Source organism: Papilio polytes, unplaced genomic scaffold, assembly GCF_000836215.1.
Source record: "Papilio polytes unplaced genomic scaffold, Ppol_1.0 DF823901.1, whole genome shotgun sequence".
Lineage (NCBI taxonomy): Eukaryota > Metazoa > Arthropoda > Insecta > Lepidoptera > Papilionidae > Papilio > Papilio polytes.
This window is the reverse complement of record NW_013525303.1, coordinates 1,751,954-1,772,419: the sequence shown is the minus strand read 5'-3', so window position 1 is coordinate 1,772,419 and position 20,466 is coordinate 1,751,954. Positions and strand designations below refer to the sequence as shown.

The following is a 20,466-nucleotide window of genomic DNA, read 5'->3' as shown; positions in this document are numbered from 1 at the left end:
AGTGTATCGATATCAGAAAGTTACACTATAAAGTTGGAACAGTTTGTAGTGTAAATGCAATTGTATTTATTTAATGTTTATAATCTGTATTATATTCCAAAAAAATAAACAAACACTTTTAGCTTCGTTTATTTTTTTAAATGTTTAATATACTCGGGACTTCAGAATTGCTTTTATGACTCTAGCTGTTAAAAATCCGTTAAAACAAACCAAATCGATGCAAGATTCGTGTAAAATAAAGTTCTTGTTTCGCTTCATGCAAAACGTATTCCCTGTTACATGACAAGAGTCAAATAAACTCATTACTAACCACTCCGTAATTGTACCGTTTAAAAATAGCTCCCATTTTATCTTAAAGTGGCAATTAAACGCAAACAGGATAAACAGAGTCTATAATTAGCATGTAATTTCTCATCGTTCGAATGGAGACCGCGCTAACTCATGACAGAAATATCTACAATGCCACAGACAGACTAAATAGAGACGAGACAGATTAAAAATAAATTGCCTTTGGTCATTTTTAATTAGAGAAGGTCATAGACATTGTTTATGGTCTCTTAATTACCGAATTATAAAACGACTCAAGATGCGTTTGTCTGTTTGTAATTATAAAAAAAAAACTACTGAATGGCTTTTAAATTTTTTATATCAGTTTTCATAAAAATAAATTCACTATTAATGTATTAAAATTATATTTTTTTAATTGCAATTGTTAAAGACTAAAAAAGGTCGATCTTACCACACGTGACTTATTGTTACTGAGCAAAGAATATGTTTGGTTTGCAGAACTGCCAGATTTGTTAGAGGCAAATCCATCAGTGGAGGTGCAGTGCTTGGCTGGCACGGAATGGAAGAGCAACTGCCACAGCTGTCGATGTCTCTCCAATGGCAACGCGGAGTGCTCCAAGGAGGAGTTATGTGACATCAGTATAACTGGTAACTAACGACTTTAGTATAATGGATGTTGGTTACACCACAATGGTTGCAAAAGTATTGCTAGCAATTCTACAATTATTACAAGGCAAACGAATAGGCCACGTCATTTTAGTATACTTATATAATTATATATGTGAAAGTTTAGATGGATGGATGGATGTTAGAGTTTGTAACCTAAACTGCTGAAGGGATCTCAATGAAATTTGGCATAGATGTAGAGGATAGTCTGAAAGAACACATAGGCTACTTACTTTTGTTTATTTCCGCTCTTGCAATATTTGAAGGAAAGAGGTTAATTATAAGGAGAATAACAAATAGTGTTTATGGTTTTGTGACGTTATCATTTGTTCCCCAGCGGATCCCATACCCTGCAAGCCGCATACAGTATTCAGCAGGGACTGCAGCAGCTGTATTTGCCTGCCAAATGGCAAGGCGCAATGCACACAGGCCGTTTGCAATCGGTCAAACAGTAAGTACTACAATGATATGTATAAATAGATAGGTGATTGTTTGGAAATGACTTTTGCGTCGTGCCGACTTTAATGCGCTTTTTGTTGAGAATTATAGTTAAGTCTCATACGAAAACGTTAGAGCGACTAACCGGAACTATTAGACATACATTTTATAAACTGTCCATTTATAGAGGTCAGTGATTACAACACATGTAAACGCCACTGTAGGAAGCATATAAAAACTTTTTAGGTTAAATTGTTATTGCAATCAGAAATTGCCTACTCTTATTTCTGAGAAGGGTCGGGACAGTATGTTTTCCATCTCTATCAGTCGTCTTATCTAAAAGCACTACTTACTTACTTTTATCCCTTTTAAGAAATCAAAAGCAAATATAAAACTACTAGCTGTTTCCGTGCGGCTTCACACGCATGAAATTATAAATCTTTATTTTATTGTTTACATTTGTCAAATTATCAATTACAAATGTCAAAATGAAACCTTGCTTCCTTGATGTTGGTAGCAACTTATGGTCTCTTTCCCACATTAGGGTTTTTATCCAAAATATTCACCCCCTAAGTTCAATGGCGTGAAAATATATAGCCTAAAGCGTGACGCAAATGTAGGGCTTTTTATTAAAAAAAAAGGGATATTCAAAAATATGTTGTAATTGCTGACATCTTAGGCAACAAAGTAGTGTGTGTTTCCGTTTTATTATGTTAAGAAAAGATAGACTATAGTGACATGTTCCTATACACATCTATAGTTTCAATTGAAATAGATAAATGAAGTTTTTTTATTTGGTGCTGACTGTATTGAATTCTGACGCTATCCGCTTAGTCAATGGGCCATTAAATTTACAATAACAATAAAATAGGCTCATTATACAGCCTTATTATGGGACGATTTCTTTACACTTCCTGAACCATTAAGACTGTTTCAATCGATGATTCTTTATAATAAAACGCCGCAGTTACAAATAGTCACTAAGAGAATCCCTTAGTAAGGACATAGCACAAGAGAGTGATCTTCTTGTCAAGTTTTGTTTAAGTAACCATTAACAAGTATGAGTGAGGCAGTAAAACTTTCCCTTATTACTTAGACGCCTATACGATATTTTAATCTTACTCATATTATAAATGCGAAAGTTTAGATGGATGGATGTTTGTTAGAGTTTGTAGCATAAACGGGGGAACAGATCTGGATGAAATTTGCTCAGATGTTGAGCACAGTCTGGAAGAACACATAGGCTACTTACTTTTGTTTCTTTTTATTCCACGAGGACGGAGTCGCGGGTGATCGCTAGTAACTTACATAATTTTCATATACTTAATGAGAAATAGTATATTTATAAAATTAATTCTACTCAACTAGTAGGTAAAATTGGTTACCAATAATTACCAAGATATCTTTAACATTTGTAGAAACATAATTTTTATATTTGATAACAGCGCCATCTATGTAAAAATTTAAAAACCTGATTGTTCACTATTCCAGTTCCAAAGAAATCCGAATTACTGTCGGGTAAGGAGTGCTCGCCGGGGTCGAAGTGGTCAAGCCAATGCAACGAGTGTCACTGCACCAGTGAGGGGTATTCCTCCTGCACTGAAATGAAGTGTCCCGGACAGGAGAACGGTAAGAGGGTAGATAGAACTTCGAATGCTGGATTATGTAACTATTGAAAACAAACTTTCCATCACATACTTTACACTAATATTGTAAATGCGAAAGAATAGATGGATGTTATTATGCATCCCTGAAACTGGATCCTAGGATCCAAATCATGGGATTTGGACGAAGTTTGGCATAGATAAATAGGCATCAGCGAAATCACTCTTGTCTAAAAGCGAACACCTTTGAAAAAAAAATCGCTCTACTGTTGTGCGATTGTCGATTGTTTCGCAATTCAACTGTTTAGTTGCACAATTTAAAAATCGAGTAGTGTGCACCTCCATATAAACTCATAAGAATAAGTGCTCTAAAAACATTGTCACATAAAGTATTATTATTACTCTACTAATATTATAAATGCGAAAGTTTTGATGGATGGATGGATGGATGTTTGTTAGAGTTTATAGTCTAAACGGCTGAACGGATATCCATGAAATTTGGCACAGGTTTAGGGCATAGTCTGGAAGAACACATAGGCTACTATTTATCCCGGGAATAGTTACGGTTCCCTTAGGATTCCTTAATTTCGTTTTTTAATGTTTACTCGATCATTTCGCAACGGTTCAACATATCATATTGAAATTTGGCACAGATATAAAACAAAGTCTGGAGTACACATGGGATAAACTTCATTCCCGAGAAATGTCCCGTTCCCGAGGGCTACGTAGCTTTTTATTTAAATAGTTCGTATGTTTTCTAATACCACGCGGCCGAAGTCGCGGGCAACAGCTCGTAATAAATAAATAAATAATATTTGATTCTCAGAGGCAACGCTTCGCTGCGCCCCCGACTCCGTCTGGATGAACGAGTGCAACACGTGCTGGTGTACTACTGAGGGTCGTGCTATGTGCACCAGGATGGGATGCATGGGGTTATCAGGTAAGGTTACGTTGTTAAACCAAATTATTTCTACGGCAGTGATACTTGTATAGCGAGAAAACAATTGCCAGCTTGGCACTTTTGTATGCAAGCTGGTAAGCAGCTAACATTTGATTTTGTGATAGCTTCAAGTTTGTAAATTGAGGTCTCATCATCTACTTGCCTTTATCCCTACAGAGGGTCAGCACAGTTTGTGTTGCTCTTCCATACATTTCTATCTGAATCCTCTTCCTTATTAAGCATATTCTTCAGGTGAATACGAAGGTTAACATTGACACTTCGCATGTCGCCAGTAGCTTGCTTATCCTCGATACTGGCATGCCAACTACTACTCTGTTTATCTGGCTTGTGTATTCTTTGTGTTTCCATTTTATCAAAGAGTATGAGATAGATGACAATAGTATTAATACAAGTATGTGAATAAATTCTCCAAGTATTTTAACTTCCGAATAATAATTGAAGTTACATTTATACTGCGAGGAAAATTCTTAATCCCCATTCTGCGATAATCTTATTGTTTTAAATAGATGTTTGTGTTTTTTTTCATTTTAGCTATAAATTTCAACGAAGATACCACACCAGAACCAATCGAAACAAACGTAAGTGCAAAGTTTCTGTATTACTCGTAAGTGGAAGTTTTCCCTGGCTAAGGTTGGGCAGAGTACAGCAGTCAGTACTGTGGGTGTGATCGGCAAATCTTCTGCAGACAAGTATTAATTGTTCATATTCATTTCAAAGCAAATGTATCGGTCCCTGTTTCAACATTCGAACTACAAACATAATTTAAATATTAAATTATTTTAACTTTCATGAGACATTTTTGTAATTAATTATTTTACGGCTATTACTCACGTCTATTTTTTTGATGGCGGCACTGACCAGTTTCTGATTCTTCTGGGGTCCTACGTCGTGGCGAGTGTTACTGGGGTTGTTTAGCATGAGTAGAGTTTTTTTACTTTACTATTTTCTTGTCATATGTCCCCAAAGTGGGGCAGAGGGCGTCCACATAACGCCGCCAGCTCGCTCTATCCTGGGCTCTACGTTTTGTCTCGGACCATGACAGCCCGATTGCCTTAAGGTCGGCCGCCACTGATCGCGGGCAAGTTTGTTTAGGGCGGCCACGCTTTCTTGTTCCTTGTGGGATCCACTCCAGGGCCTCCCTGGGAATATGACTGAGATCCCGGCGAACGCATGCCCAATCCATAACCACTTGCTGCGTTTTGAGTAATTTATAAATTATTATTAGTAGAGTTAGCAGAGAAAAATAGATACGAGTAATAGCCGTAATTTTTTTTATTTAAACATGCTGCACTAGTTCCTAAAAAGCAAATAATTTGGTGGAAGACATTTGTCGTAGTGACATGAAATCATGAATTCATTTTGATCAATACTAAATAATAAAAATAAATATTCCATTCTCGTGTAAGTGTTTAAATCACAATACACCGGTTGCACCAATTTAAACAATTTATGGTAAGTAAAACATATGCTTTTGTGCTTTTATGTGACTAAAATTGCTTTTATTAAACAACATGGGAGACGTACCGTAATTAAAAATTACAACCCTAACTATATTGAAAATTACATAAACCAACAAGTATCAAGACGTTGCGGTCTGTTATAATGCTTTCCTTGTCTATCTTAATTGCTGAATGATGTACGAAAACATATGGTTGTCTCTTTCATACTTTCTTATAAACAGAGATAGCAATTTATTTACATGTACAGTCAGCTGCCTAAACATGTTACAGCTTTCGCCCGCAATTCCGTCTGCGGGGAATTATAACATATCCTCTACGGCTTTGCTAATTTTGATCGAGATCTGTTTAGCAGTTAAGGCTACAAACATCCATCCATCTAAACTTTCGCACTTATGACATTAGTAAAATTCACAAAACTCATCACTATTGGGACCATACAAACGCCGTATATAAGTTTCTGAAAGTTTGTAAATATACACATACTAGCTGTTTTCGTGCGGCTTCATCCGCATGAAATTATAAAAACTTTATTTTATTGTTTACATTTGTCAAATTATTATTGACATTTGTAATTGATACAAATGTCAAAATGACATGACATGATGAACATCTTGCTTCCTTGATGTTGGCAGCGACTTATGATCTCTTTCCCACATTTATTTATCCAAAATATTTACCCCCTAAGTTTAATTGCGTTAAAATACATAGCCGCTCTAGGCTCTCACGCTCTCGTGACGCAAGTGTAGGGTTTTTTTTTATAAAAAAAAGAGATATTTAAAAATATGTTGTAATTGCTGACATCTTAGGCAACAAAGAAGTGCGTGTTTACGCTCTATTATAATAGTATAGAAGTATAGATTTGTGCAGCCTACTGTACTTCGATAGTGGAAGCCGATATTTATATTAATTAGTCACAACTTTAACATTTATATCTTCAGGATTACGAAATAGAGTACATATTAATTGACAATTCCCGCAACCTAAAGAGGTCTGTGTGCAAACCGAATTCAGAGTTCCAAATGGATTGCAATCCTTGCAAATGCGCTGCGGATGGGCAAAGTTTCTCTTGCACTAGGAACGAATGTATGGAGCAAGATGATGAAGTAATAAACAAGGATGTCGAAGTGTTCATGAAGGACGAGGTAAATATTATTTTTAATGTATAACCTTTAATTTTCGACAGTTCATTGTAATAATTTACATGGCCGCCATTTTGAAAATATTAAGCCGAGATATTAAACGCAACACAATTCAAACAAAAGTTAATCTAAACAAAACAAAACAAAATCTAAATAAATTTAGTTAAAATTAAAACTAAACTTAACCTTTTCATTTTAATATTTGTGAGTACTTACGTGTTTTTTAAGGGCGTAGATCACATAGAGAAGCACTCTGAAGTTGTCTGCAAGCCGCGCGTCATTTTCCACATCGGGTGCAACACGTGTCACTGCAACTTCGATGGCTCTGACTTCAGCTGTACCAATAAACCTTGCCCTTTACCTAAAGACGTTGAAATATTCCACGAACTCAAGGTATGATACGTCATTCGTAAAACCGCGCGCTTTTGTCAATTGTTTTTTTTAAGGCAAAGGTCAATGATGTTTTCAGCCAAAGTTTATTCGATAAAAATATTGACTATAAATAATCTTAATTTAAAAAATAGCATAAATAGTCAATGACCGATGTTATTATGTAAAAGTTCGAGTATTTTTTTTAATACTTCCATTTATTTTGTTTCAGGACATGAAGCCGATAGTACCATAAACATTTAAAGTCAATATGAACAATGTAATCATTTGAATCGGCAATAACGAAGATATGCACAATATTAAATAAAACCCATTATAAACAACTATTAAAGTATTAAATAAAATTTTCAATAATACATTGCTGTTTTTAATTAAAAACGCTGCTTTTTTCTTTTCATCCAGATTTATATGTTGTGGTTTTTTTTAAACACAATTTAACAATAATTATGTAGATTTTTTGCTATTCCAGGTGTTAAGATCAGATGCAAAGAAAGAGAACAGCACAAAAGCGGTCATTTGTTCAGCTAATAGAATGTTCATAAAAGACTGCAACACGTGTTGGTGCAATGAGGATGGAACCAGTTACTTCTGCACGAGGAAAGTTTGCGTTTTGGAAGTACCGGACGAAAATACCGAGGAATTATCAGAGGTATATCTATAATTTACGATTTTGAGGTTATACATTCAAAAATGGCGGGTTTATTTTGACATCTGTCATTGCAATGTACACTTAAGGACACAAAAATTGTACATGTCCAAATATTAATTGTTTTTGTAGTGAAAATTAAATAGTTTTATACACTAATACAGAACGCGCGCGTAATAAAACAGAAGTGTCGTCCGGATGAAGTATTTGAGATGGACTGCAACATGTGCCGCTGCAATGCTGATGGACAATCTTATTCTTGTACTAGACGAGCGTGTTACCCTGATGATGATGTACAGGTTAGGGATGTACTGGTTCACGGTGGTGGTATTTGGTTTCTATAAAACGACTATACAATATCAGATGGGATTTTGGGTTACTGCAATCATACTAATATATAAATGCGATAGGATGAATGGACGTTTGTTACTATGTCTGTCCTAAACAGTTTTATATAGATGAAATTTAGCACATATGTAGAACATAGTCTAGAAGAAAACATAGTCTAATTACTAGTTTTTTTTTTCTGAATTAATTCAACGCCTATAAAAGCTAGTTACAAAAATTCTCGATAGTGCTTTTTACGCTTTATGGTGATGGGTTTTTTAGTGAAATCACGTTCTAGGTTCCCGTGTTTTAAGTCTATATTGTTTAAAATTGTATTTGTTACAGTTTTCTATATTCTATTACAGAAAGGTGACAGTTTTGCAGAAAGAAAAGATAAGGTATCGTTAAGAAAGCGACGCGCCGTGCCTACACAGGTAATGTTTGCTTTTTAAATTTTTATTTTTTGTTCTGTTTTAATTTTTTTGTACGTCGCCGTAATATTTGCGTCCCTGAAAACTACGGAGTAAACAAGTGTTTGACATTGCCATATTACGAGATCGTTTCTCCACTTATTTCGACTACGGGCGTCGAACATTTGTCGAACAACAACAAAAATCTCTTGCATACTCATCAAAATATATGTTACAATTATCTGGTTGCAGCTCTACTAGAGCCATGGGCGAGATTTTGACAGATTCTTCTTATTAACCATGCCTAGGGGTGTAAAAGTGTTATGCGAGAGTAACAGACCTGTGGCGCCCATTTCTACCTCCATGGGCGGTTGCTCAACCGCCTTACTGGCTGGCATTAGTTGTTAAGAGTAAATATATGTTAGTGTATACAACGCGCACTGTATCCAGTAGGAGCCGCCCAAGGCGTGCCAGCCGGGACAGGAGTTCCGTATCGACTGCAACAAGTGCCTCTGCAACAACGAGGGCCACGACTTCTCTTGCACGCGCATCGACTGCGCCATGCTCAATAACAACAATAACGGCGGTGTTAGAACTAAACGAGGTCAGTTTCAAGATTCATTAAAATAATTTGTTATTTGAACCGGGATCATTTAGAAACATTTAAGGTTACAGCAGTTCATAATAATTTTGACAAATCTATACTCTATACTAATATAACATAGCGAAAACACAGTTTTTTTTGCCGTAAGATGTCAGTAATTACAGCATATTTATGAATAAAAAGCCCTACACTTTAGGCTATATATTTTTACGTTTTTTAACTTAGGGGTAAATAAATTGAGTAGTAGAGTAAATAAAAGAGACCATAAGCTACCAGTTACCAACATCAAGGAACCATATATGCATTTGAATTTTGACATTTCACAAATGTAAGCAATAAAAAAAGTTTTTATAAGTTCATGCGGATGAAGCCGCACGGGAACAACTAGTATAATAATATAGAAAGTGTGAAATTAAAGCTACACAATTAGAAATGACGGGTCATATTGTAAATACTGCGCCGTCTTTCTTGTAGGGTAAAAAATATCACCATTATGAGTTTGTCAGGTAAAACTATTGCATAGTGTAATTATAATCGATTTCTATAGTGTTGCAAACATATTTTACTGAATATAGACGCAACAGAGGAGATTACCACGAACTGTACAGCGGGCACGGCGTTCCAGCGCTCGTGTAACATATGTCTTTGCGGCGCGGACGGACAGCGCGCGACGTGCACTACGCAGGACTGCGAACAACGCAAAACTAACGACGGAGTGCACGCACCCGGTGAGTGGTAAAACAAGACTAGTGTTCCAATTTTAAAGAAAAGAAAGGGAATGAGAAAATGGATTTATGGGTTCGGAAAATCGGAAAAAAATTAAGTACTTTCTTTCTGATAAGAAAGGAAACACAAATTTTTTTGAAAAATTTTTTTTAACCAGATTTATTGATAGCATCTACAAAAGCAACTACTTTCAAAATGATTGCCGACATCTTTGCCTAACAATTTCGACAGTTAAAAGAAATTAAGTAATAAGTATAGCCTATTAGTGATGATATAGTTGTCTCGTAGTTTTTGAGTTTATCCGTTAGATACAAAAGAACATCGTCCTCTTCCTATCCTCTTTATAATATCAATACAGATGTCACTGCTCATATATAAAAGACATGAGGTCAAAAAAAAGTCAGAGGTTACTAAACAGATGGGAAACCTTTTAATTACAGAAACAGATCCGAATTTCCGCTGCAACCCGGGGGAACAGTTCAAGAGGGAGTGTAACGACTGTACTTGCTCCGCTGACGGGAAGAGCATATTCTGCACTCTACGTTACTGCTCCGTGTACACGCCCTGAACTAAACTAACTTCATACTGACCGCACCGCAAATGTAACCTTAACACGTGGTAATAAAACACTTTTTCCATCCATACGAAAACAGTTCTATCTTGAGATTCAATTTTTCCGCCGGATGGATTTTTTACTCAGTTGCATTTGATTTGTTCGTGCAAAAAATACGACTTACCTCTATTCTTTCACCATTTACGTTATAATTGTATACTTTGGGAAACGAAAATTAGCCAGCATTTGAGTTGGCACGTTGAGTATAAGTTTACTCTTGCGATTCACGTGTCAACTCAATAAATGTCATTTAACCAGTGAAATACATAAGTAAAATTTCTCATATTGATTTAATTAATAAGAATTTAATAAAACATGTTGTAAAATGAGCTTAGTGGCTTTTTTTAGAAAATTATAAATAGAAAAATAAATAACAAAAATTTAAATCCTTGCGGGGTCTATTTTCGTGTCTCCAAGTGTACTTCAGTGTTGACAGCATTAAAAGTATTTTATTTATATGTTCTTTATTTTTTTATTGTCATTAAAAATAATTTCTATTTTATCTATAAAAATATCTAAAGATATCTTACACATATTCGATTTATTTTATTATTTAATAGATTACAATTTTATTATAAACTTTGTAATGTAATAGTAATAAAAACTGTATTAATGTAACTTAAAGTACATGAAAATAAATTATCTATAAAATAATAAAAAATAAGATTTTTGCTTTTCTAGCTTATTTAAATTAAAAAAATAGAGTAAAAACGGTCTTTAGAAATGACCTCGGCGATGGCACAGCCGCGCTCACAGAAAATAAAAATTATTTTAAAACCCTTTGCTTCAATTATATTAACAAATTAAATAAAACAAAGTTGGTTGTCTTATCTATTAGTGACTTCAATTTTTCTTAATTATTTTATTTAGTTTAATAATTTTAGTTATTAGCATACCATAGACATTTTAAAAAGGCAAAAGTGCGCTCTGTCATATCAAAATTACCGAAAAAAAAGATTTTGCAATTTTATATACGGCAATGGAAAGATTCATCTTTATAACTTTTCTTGAAAAAATGAACAAAGAACACAATTTTTGATTAGAGGGTGTATATTACTTTAAAAAAAAGTGAAATTTTAATTTGAATAAATAAAACACTACATTTTATTATTATTTCAAAACTTCGTGAAGTTATTTTTTACGCGCCGTACTATTAACGTCTCAAAAAATACGTAAATAAAATTATTTTGTTTTAGAATTGTCACGAAACGAATAAACGAGTTCGAATTTTATTTTGTGTTTTATTTAAATAACCTTAAAGACATTTCGAAATAGACTAAGAATAGTCTGCGAGTACAGTCGTGAAAATGCACGGTGTACCACTTTCCGAAAAAATACCTTACCAACCTCTGAAAAAATACCTAATAAGGTAGCATTTGTGTACATACGTACAAAATACTTTTGTAGTGGCAGATTGCCAGATGCTCCGATTGTACATACTTTCCTAAATAGAGATTGCTTAAAACGCTAATAAATCCTATTATAGTTAAATCCAAGCAGTAAAATTTATCGCGTTTTTACTACATCAGTTTCTATGCGTAATTAATTAAGACTTGAATCGAGTTCTTGGAAGTTTATTAGAAAATGATTCTTAAATGCGTATTGTATATTTTTTGCTGGCTTTCTACAGTACAATGTTACCTGTGTAAGTATTTAGAAAGGTTTATTTCAACATTTTTAGTTTTATAAAAAACACTGAATGTACCCCAATGATGACATGATAGACAACCGCATTTGTAGATGAGTTGCGTAGATTTAAAGAACAGAGGTCGGGACGCCCAGAAAGAGGATGGTTTCTCTATTTATGCATCTCCTCACCAGTTAAATCCACTTCTTCCATTCCATGCACAAAAAAAATACAAAGAGAAAACACCCATTTTAAGTATTCCATTTCCTGCCAAATGATGTACTAATGTAGCATTTAAATTCAATTTAGCAAACGTATCAAATACTCAACCGGAATATTTGACTATGAAAGAAGGGGATCCATGCGTTAAGGGTAAAATGTACAAAATATCTTGCAACACTTGTCACTGCGCCGACAACAACGCGCTCTACTGCACTAAAATGGCTTGTTTGGAACACGAAGACATCAAACGATTCAGTTTGATAAACAAACGGAGCCCTCAAGGAGAATTGAGATCCGGAGACAAAGAGAAAGATAAAATTTATTTACCCAATTTACCCGAAGGACGTTGTGTTCCGGGAAAACTGTATAGTAAAGAATGCCAAAAATGCTATTGTAATCATTCAGGAAAAACTGTATGTAATCCTTCAAAGCCTACAAAATGTAAAGAACCACTAAAGAGTAAGTTATTGAATCGTAATTTTTACTTGAAGTTTTTTCTTAAATATTGAACCTGAATTCACCGACAAAGCGAAGTGATCGTAGCTCATACACATCTGCAAATGCAGATGCGTTGCCTACCCTTAATCAACGGATAGGGAGACGCACTTAAGAAGACATTTCCCCTTCCTATTCATCTTCTCCACCGTCCAATCCACTTTACTTTGCCATACTTATAGTATAACAAAAGTGAGGAAGAAAAATAAATAAAAATAAAATCAGGTTAAGTGCCTTAGGGTTTTTGAGGGTGAAGATATCTTACTAATATAGATATTGTATGGTTTATAAGCTAGTTTTATAACAAAGGAAAAATGAATAAAGAAAAGATCGATTAGTTATAGAACAAGTATATGATTTTCAGTAAAGGATATCTCCACGCCAGCTGATGTGAGCCCACCAATCACAAACAAGGATTTCTGGCAGCTGCCAATCTTACCACATTCTGCAGTAAAATGTCAACCTGGCAAGATGTACCTGATAGACTGCAACACTTGCCTCTGTTTAGACAACGGGAATCTCTTGTGTGAGACGTTACTATGTCTCAATAAAGATGAGGAGAATGCTGTTAAAGCGAAAAAGTGGTCAGGTTTGGTCATTTTCATAAAAGACAGGTGTCTCAAAATTAATGTTTTCGACCAGGAAAATATCGAATTACGGGTTGCTGAAGTTTCCATTTATTTCATGATTATCAGTTTAAACTATCGCACAAGTGTTTAGTCGCGCTTCGTTTTCAGCAAGCTTATATGGAGGTGCGCACACTACTCCTACTACAACACTACTCAATTTAGTTGTACAACTAATCGCAAAACAGTTGTGCGATAGTTTAGTCAAAGGTGTGCGCCCGCTCAGTGTTAGGTTGTATGAAGTTTCAATTGAGTATAACTCAAGTTACGTAGTTCGCAAACACATTTCATGAAGTTATTGAATCAAAAACAATTACGAAACGATAAATGTATTGGGAAACCGGTCATAATTTAGCAAAGTGTTACTAAAGTTAGCTAATGTGAAGTTCATATTAAAGAACATACCAAATTCTTTAAAATCTACTTTATTTCGTTACACGTAATATTGCTTTCTAATACTCTTCTGTTTATCATAGGTGTTAAATGTCAAAATGCAGACGACATCGTCTCCGACCGCTGCATCCGTTGCGATTGTTCAAACAACATCACGCAATGTCGAGCAGTGCCGGGTTGTGCGATGCCGGCAATTATGAAGTTACATGGCAACACTAAAATTCGACTCAATCTTGATGTTAAGAAGGAAAAATGCAAACCAGGAGCTGTCTATAAGTAAGTTCTTTGTCAATCAATAACAGTGGTAGAGCCCGCTTTAATATTGAAGATATCTTCGCACGAATCGGCTCGCCCGGTGCAATACCACGGCCACACAGAAGACAGGCGTGAAGTGGAAGTAATTCCGCGTACAGTCTGATGAGTATGGTACAGGACGCCTAATTTTAGTCCCCTTCCTTTTCCACCCTTTTCTTAATTGGAAAGAAAAGTGGAATTGACGGTGGAGGTGGATAGGTAGACGAAATACCCTCTTTATGTGCGTCTTCTTCGTCGATTGTGGTAGACAACACATTTGTAATTGCGAATGTCTATGGGTTGCGGTCGCTCGTCTTTTCGGCGGTTTTAGGTGTTGCTTGTATCCACCTTGTAATATAAAAAAATCAAAAAGTAGCTATGAATCAGAACTTATGTTTGTTTGTCATAGTACTGATCTTACGGGTGCAGTTGGTTTTTATTTTTTTATATGTTTGTTTTAGAACTGATTGCAATCACTGTTACTGTCAACCGGACCTGACGCTGCGCTGCACACAGAAGTCATGCCTCAATTACCGTCAGGCTCTTAAACTGAAGAACCTACGCTCCTATCTTCAAAAACATGGCCTTTAATACAATTAGAAAGGATAAAATTGTTTGTGTTTATCTGTTTAAAAGTAAATAAACGAGAAAAACATGCTCATTGATGTTTACAGTTTTTTTTTCCAAAACATTGACAAAAGTTTTATGATGACAAGGGTTTGTCCGACCACTGGCTGATAAAGGCTCGTAGCTTAAAAATGACGTCACTGTCAGATTAGGTAACAAAATCCGATATTTCCATCACGTTTTACACATTGGATTGTTATCTGACAATTTACAATGTGGTGGGACTGGCCCTAAGATTTATGTTAGCTTCGATCTCTTTTGATCAAAATCGACGCGACAGATACTTTATGCTTCCTGCTGTTATATACTATAAAAACAGTACTATTTTGCTGTAGTGGAAGGATAATCCGTAATATGTGTTCGAGAGTACCAAAAGATCATATTATATGAAATGTTTATTTAGCTATATATTTGGCAGGTCGAAAGATTGATCAACAAATTCAGAGTTCACCAAACTAACTTAAAATTGAAATAAGGAATGAACCTAAAGAAAAAACCAACGAGTAAAAGTAAATAAAAATATATTGTTTTCTAAGTTTTCAGGTTTATGGTCAATTAACTATTTTGGTATTTTCGCGTCGTTAATTTTTATATTCATTTGATTAAAGCAATCATGTGTTCAAATCAAATTTAGAGGCTTTATTATAATTTTTCAATCAATAACGTCAACCATGTGGTTGTTAAACAGTGTATTTATTGCTGCAACATTGATAAACGATGTTTTTTCTAGAAATAATACAGGTTATGTTCTATTTATTATCTGTATTTTAACTTTAAGTACGGGCGAACACCTATGACTAAACTATCGCACAACTGTTGTGCGATTGTCTATAGTTTCGCAGCCCCAACTGTTTAGTTGCACAACTAAAAATCGAGTAGTATGCGCTCAATATAAGCTTATAAGAATCAAAGCGAGACTAAACAGTGTGATAGTTTAATCAAAGGTGTGCGCATGCTCTAAATAGACTTATTAAATAATTTAATCTTGATTTTAGATGATCCAGTTTTGAAAATAAATAACTTGGATATGAAAACCTTATCGTGTCAACCTAACATCACATATGTGAATGGTTTAGAATCTTGTGTGTGTACGAAAACTGGACACTGGCCTAATACCAATTGTTCCGATCTCTTTGAACAATTTTACAATGATACAGTATTCAAAAACAAATGCAAGGAAGACTCCTACGTGACCGTCCATTGCAATATTTGTAAATGTAACGAAGGAGGTGAAATTAACTATAAAAGATGTACACGACATACATGCGAAAGTGGTAACATATTGAACAAAAGTCGCAAATCGATAGAATCGATTCCAGGCAAATGTAGCGCTAAGACATGGTATTCATTCGCACCTTGTCAACTATGTTATTGCGTTGCTGAAAATAAACTAGTCTGCAATCCATCTAACAAACATTTAGATAAACTCACACTAGGTAAATACAAATTCTCTGTCTGCGGTGATATGTTCTTGAAGGACACTATTGATTTAATACCATTCAATGGTGAATCATTAAGATTAGGTGCTAAAAGATTTGAACCTAACAATACGCTTGAAATAAAATATGCTCCCGCACCTGTCCCTCCTGAATACGTACCAAACGAGGAAACAATAAATGCACAGAGGATGTATGTAGATAGAAGTTCAGGATCTAATTCCATTGAATCCGGAGAGGATACTGATGTCAGCAATGTTTATACTGGAACAAGAATGCCTGAGCTCGATAGGATCGTGTCCGGTGAACGTGTAAATATTCACAAGCCAAAAAGCGAAGAAATCCCAGATGAAATTCCAGTAAAAGAGAAAGGAAAGAAACCTAAGAGTAATAAAATTGAGAATAAAATAATAGTTTCTTCGAATATTGGTTTGAGAAATCAAGGAAAGAAGTCGGAAGAGACTTATTATCGAGAATTTAATTTATCAGATATATTTAAGAAATTCTTGGGTCTTCGGAAAGCACCGACTAGGAGAGCGGTCTCGTTAGTATCGAAAAGTGCCTGCAAGCCTGGCTCGGAAATAGCTAAAGATTGCAACATGTGCTACTGTATGAGAAATGGAAATTTACTATGTACAAAGAAATTATGTTGAAAAATCTGTATCTAATAAATATTATTTAAACCATTTTTTTTAATTTATGTATTACTTGTTGACCGTTTCAGAGTATAGGAAAATAAATTAATATATCAGAGGATTTTAAAATTGTTTACGTGTTTTACTTTCTTTTTTGTTTAAGGGCTGTCCCACGAAATTGTAAACTGTCTGATAACAATCCAACGTGTGAATCAGAAGGGAGTGATGACTGAGATGACGAATGATAGAGTTATTTGGAGGACGAAAACCCGGTGCGCCGACCGTACGGGAGTACGATAAGGCAGGAGAGATGATAATGATTATGAACAATCCAGCGTGTAAAATGTGTGATGAAAATATCGGATTCGGATCGGATAGTGACGTCATTTTTAAGCTATCTGATCCTCTATCAGCCAGTGGTGGGACAGGTCGAAAAATCCATCTTCACAACTTACTGACCATTTGTATTAATATTACCATTTGTATTGTAATTGAACCTGATACCATAAATTTTACAAATGCCAACTATTTATGTACATTTTAATAACCTCGACTAGAAATTTCTAACTATCTTTGATGGACTCGATACCTAAGAAAACTTCGAACCATCAAACAAAGATAAGTACGTAGTCTGTCCTATAAAGTTTTCACGATGTGCACAAAAATTTCGAGTGATCTTAGTTGAACGTGTCAAAAAAGCTAAGGATTTTTTTTACAAATATGCTTCGTCTTTTTGACCGACTTCCCAAAAGAAGGAGGTACTCTATTCGTCTGTATATCTGTTTTTTTTTATTTTTTTATGTGTGTTACGGCATAACTCCGCCACTAGTGGACCGATATTGATAATTCTTTTTATATCCAAAAGGTAATGCTTGCAGATGGGTCCCATTTTTTTTTTTAATCATAAAAGTGTGTTATACGACACTCATGTGTTTTCATTTGTGCCATTCACAAATATGAAGGTAATAAAACTGTTATTAACTTTGATTATTTTACTGCGACGTAATTAATTAGCGATTGATGAGAATTAATTAAAATCGATTTAACTTGTTCTTTCATTTCGGTTTAAATTTCGAACAAAATCGATTTTGTTGTTTCGTGAAATGTGTTTTTTTAGTTTGATTGTATATCTACATACCTTCTCTTATGTAATTACAGCACAATATGAACAACGTAAGTAGATTTCGTAAGATTTTTTGTTACTAAACAAACAAACTTTCTTTGTTACTACTTAGACTCACATCCAAGGGGCTACTGCTGCTGCTGGGGATGACTTGATCTTTATAGAGAGAGAAATTATTTACTAGAGAAAATACACTTTTCGTACCAAATCGTTATTTAACGCCGCTGTCACTATTTAATGAAATGACCATATTGCACAAGAATGTTATTATATCGTAAAAAAATATAAAACATACAGATAATCTATAACTTATTTGATACAAAAAGGCAAACATACAAAAACAAATACAACTTTTTATTGGTAAGCGAATTACAAGTCATAATGATAAAAAAATAAAAACTTTACAGATATTCTGAATACAAATAGTATACGTAAATCATGGTAGGAAAAATTCTTCGACATTATAGAAGACTTTTTGTATTAGCCATGACTTAAGTTTATTTTTAAATGATGCGAGGCTGGTAGCCGCTGTGACGTGGTCCGGCAGGTTGTAGACGGCGGGCCTCATGACGCTCTTATGACCACTTACCTTATCACCACTATTAAACCATCCTAATACATTTAATATTAACTCAACAGTCCGTAGCATTTAAAGTGTTAAGTGACTTACTACTATATTGCCTTTTTTTTAATTAGCGGTGGCCGCAACACTCTGGCATGAGCGCTGCAAGAAGAATTCTCATGTACTCAATGACTGCAACTGGTGTTGGTGTGACGCGACATATCAGTACAGATGTAGTGCCCGCGTGTGCGGACAAGTAGATATGTTTGGACACTTCAACGGTCAGTACAAACTGTCTTTCCTATTCGAAGAAACATGGAAAGTACAAGACAATCAAGGATAGAAGCGATTGCTTTCTTCTAGTTTTTTTTATATCACTGGCCCATAGATGGCAAGCCAGATTTTATTTTTTTATAGAAGCCGATATCATTGGACATCCGCAACGTCAGGGAAACCGCAGATATGTTCCTAGTTTTTAAGGAGAGAATACACTCTCCTTGAAGGCTCCTTAACTGTTTAAATTACTAATTTAACTATTTTCTCTTGATAGATGCAATAAAAGAAATCAACGTTGGAATGGAAGGCAAAGGTAGCTGGCGGTCAACCGAATCAGCTTGCATACCAGGCGTTTATTACCGACGTGGTTCTGTTCTTTGCGTCTGCAACGAGGATGGATACTGGCCTAACCCAGTCTGTAGAGATATCTTCAGAATATTACACTCAGTTGAAGTAACCCGAGGTATTGAAGTGACACAGAAATGCGAACCAACGAAATTATATCTAGTTAGCTGCAATGTTTGCTTCTGTCCGTCAACTGGACTTTTGAATTTAGAATTCTGTACAAAACTAACATGCTCCAATGAAGATCCCGTTTTAAACGCAACTACAATAACAGAAGTGAAACCAGAGCCTAAAGAAGATATAGAAGTCTATGCCACTTGTAATACAACCATGTTATATTCACTGGGCTGCCAAACTTGTACGTGTTTACGTAATAATAGACTACTCTGTGACAATTGTACATCTGTGGAGAAGAGCAAAGCAAACACCACAAACAGTAACGAAACGATTTGTGAAAACTACGACGTCGGTCAAATATTTTACGTGGAATGCAATCTTTGTTTCTGTGATGAGAATTCATCTATTTATTGCACAACTAGGCAATGTCTCAAACGGTTTCCTATCAAACCAATACAGTTGAGTTCATTCGAGTCGAGTGTAACACCTATAGATGACTACGAATGTGAACCTGGTACTAAATATAACAGAGACTGCGATGTCTGTTATTGTGAGAAACAAAACGGCGTAACCGCATTTAGTTGTACAATCAAACAATGCAATCCTAAACCGAAGATAGATTTAGTTGTCACCGATTGTGTTGAAGGTACGATATATGAAAGGAACTGTTTGATATGTCGTTGCGATATCTTAGAAGTTAAAAGGGAGACATGTGTAGTCGATACAAGATGTTCAAGAATACGTGGAGATAAGGAAGTGCATACACATAGCTTGGAATTATTGTACGGTTATTGTCAACCGTTACACATTTACACAAATAATTGTAATATTTGTCATTGTGCTGCTAATGGTAAACTATGGAAATGTACCACACATAATTGTGTAAAACCAGCTCCTATTATCGTGGATTTAGTGCCCGTATTACCGAAATATCCTGACCCATGTCCTAAAGGAGGTTCATATAAATTAGATTGCAATGTTTGCTTTTGTTTAGACAACGGAAATGCTATTTGTACCACAAATGATTGTGAAAATAAAGAAAAAGAAAAGTAAATTTAAAATAAAAAGATTATCTAATTGAATACTACGGTATTTAAAATTCCCGACGCAATTAAATTTAAGTCTTTAGTACCTAGTTCATAGAGCGGCACTAACTTGGAGTAAACTATCGCACGACTGTTTAATCTCGTTTTGATTCCTATGAGCTTATATGGAGATGCGCATACTACTCGATTTTTAGTTGTGCAACTAAACAGTTGAATTGCAAAACAACCGACAATCATACAACAGTTGTATGATAGTTTAGTCTATGTATCTATAGTATCTATGATACAAAAAAACTACCTTACACCTTGGACAAAAAATCCTATTAGGTGGATTGATTTTATAGATTCAATCGCCCTCATGGGAAAAAAA

At 35.0% G+C, this 20,466-nt stretch overlaps 3 protein-coding genes across 4 annotated transcripts in view; all 3 read left to right on the top strand.

Moving 5' to 3' along the window:
• LOC106102878 overlaps positions 1-11,504 on the top strand; it is a 21,155-nt gene extending 9,651 nt beyond the window's left edge. Inside the window, exons 2-12 of one of the 2 annotated variants that reach the window (XM_013282476.1) lie at positions 787-936; positions 1,292-1,405; positions 2,884-3,021; positions 3,823-3,936; positions 4,489-4,535; positions 7,416-7,595; positions 7,757-7,891; positions 8,285-8,353; positions 8,783-8,933; positions 9,509-9,661; positions 10,100-11,504. In XM_013282476.1, the coding sequence (XP_013137930.1) occupies positions 787-936; positions 1,292-1,405; positions 2,884-3,021; positions 3,823-3,936; positions 4,489-4,535; positions 7,416-7,595; positions 7,757-7,891; positions 8,285-8,353; positions 8,783-8,933; positions 9,509-9,661; positions 10,100-10,227 (1,379 nt within the window). In that variant the 3' untranslated portion in view covers positions 10,228-11,504. The remainder of the gene's footprint in view (positions 1-786; positions 937-1,291; positions 1,406-2,883; positions 3,022-3,822; positions 3,937-4,488; positions 4,536-7,415; positions 7,596-7,756; positions 7,892-8,284; positions 8,354-8,782; positions 8,934-9,508; positions 9,662-10,099) is intronic. The other variant, XM_013282477.1, reaches the window with a different exon arrangement.
• Positions 11,505-12,288: 784 nt separating this feature from the next.
• On the top strand, positions 12,289-14,531 carry LOC106102867. The gene is made up of 4 exons (XM_013282463.1): positions 12,289-12,580; positions 12,981-13,205; positions 13,719-13,911; positions 14,391-14,531. Exons 1-4 carry the CDS (start codon positions 12,340-12,342, stop codon positions 14,518-14,520), a joined length of 789 nt encoding a protein of 262 aa, XP_013137917.1. The 5' UTR covers positions 12,289-12,339; the 3' UTR covers positions 14,521-14,531.
• A 1,052-nt stretch (positions 14,532-15,583) lies between these two features.
• Positions 15,584-16,645, top strand: LOC106102821. The gene has a single exon (XM_013282407.1). The coding sequence runs from the start codon at positions 15,584-15,586 to the stop codon at positions 16,643-16,645; it is 1,062 nt and encodes a 353-aa protein (XP_013137861.1).
• The last annotated feature ends 3,821 nt before the right edge of the window (positions 16,646-20,466 follow it).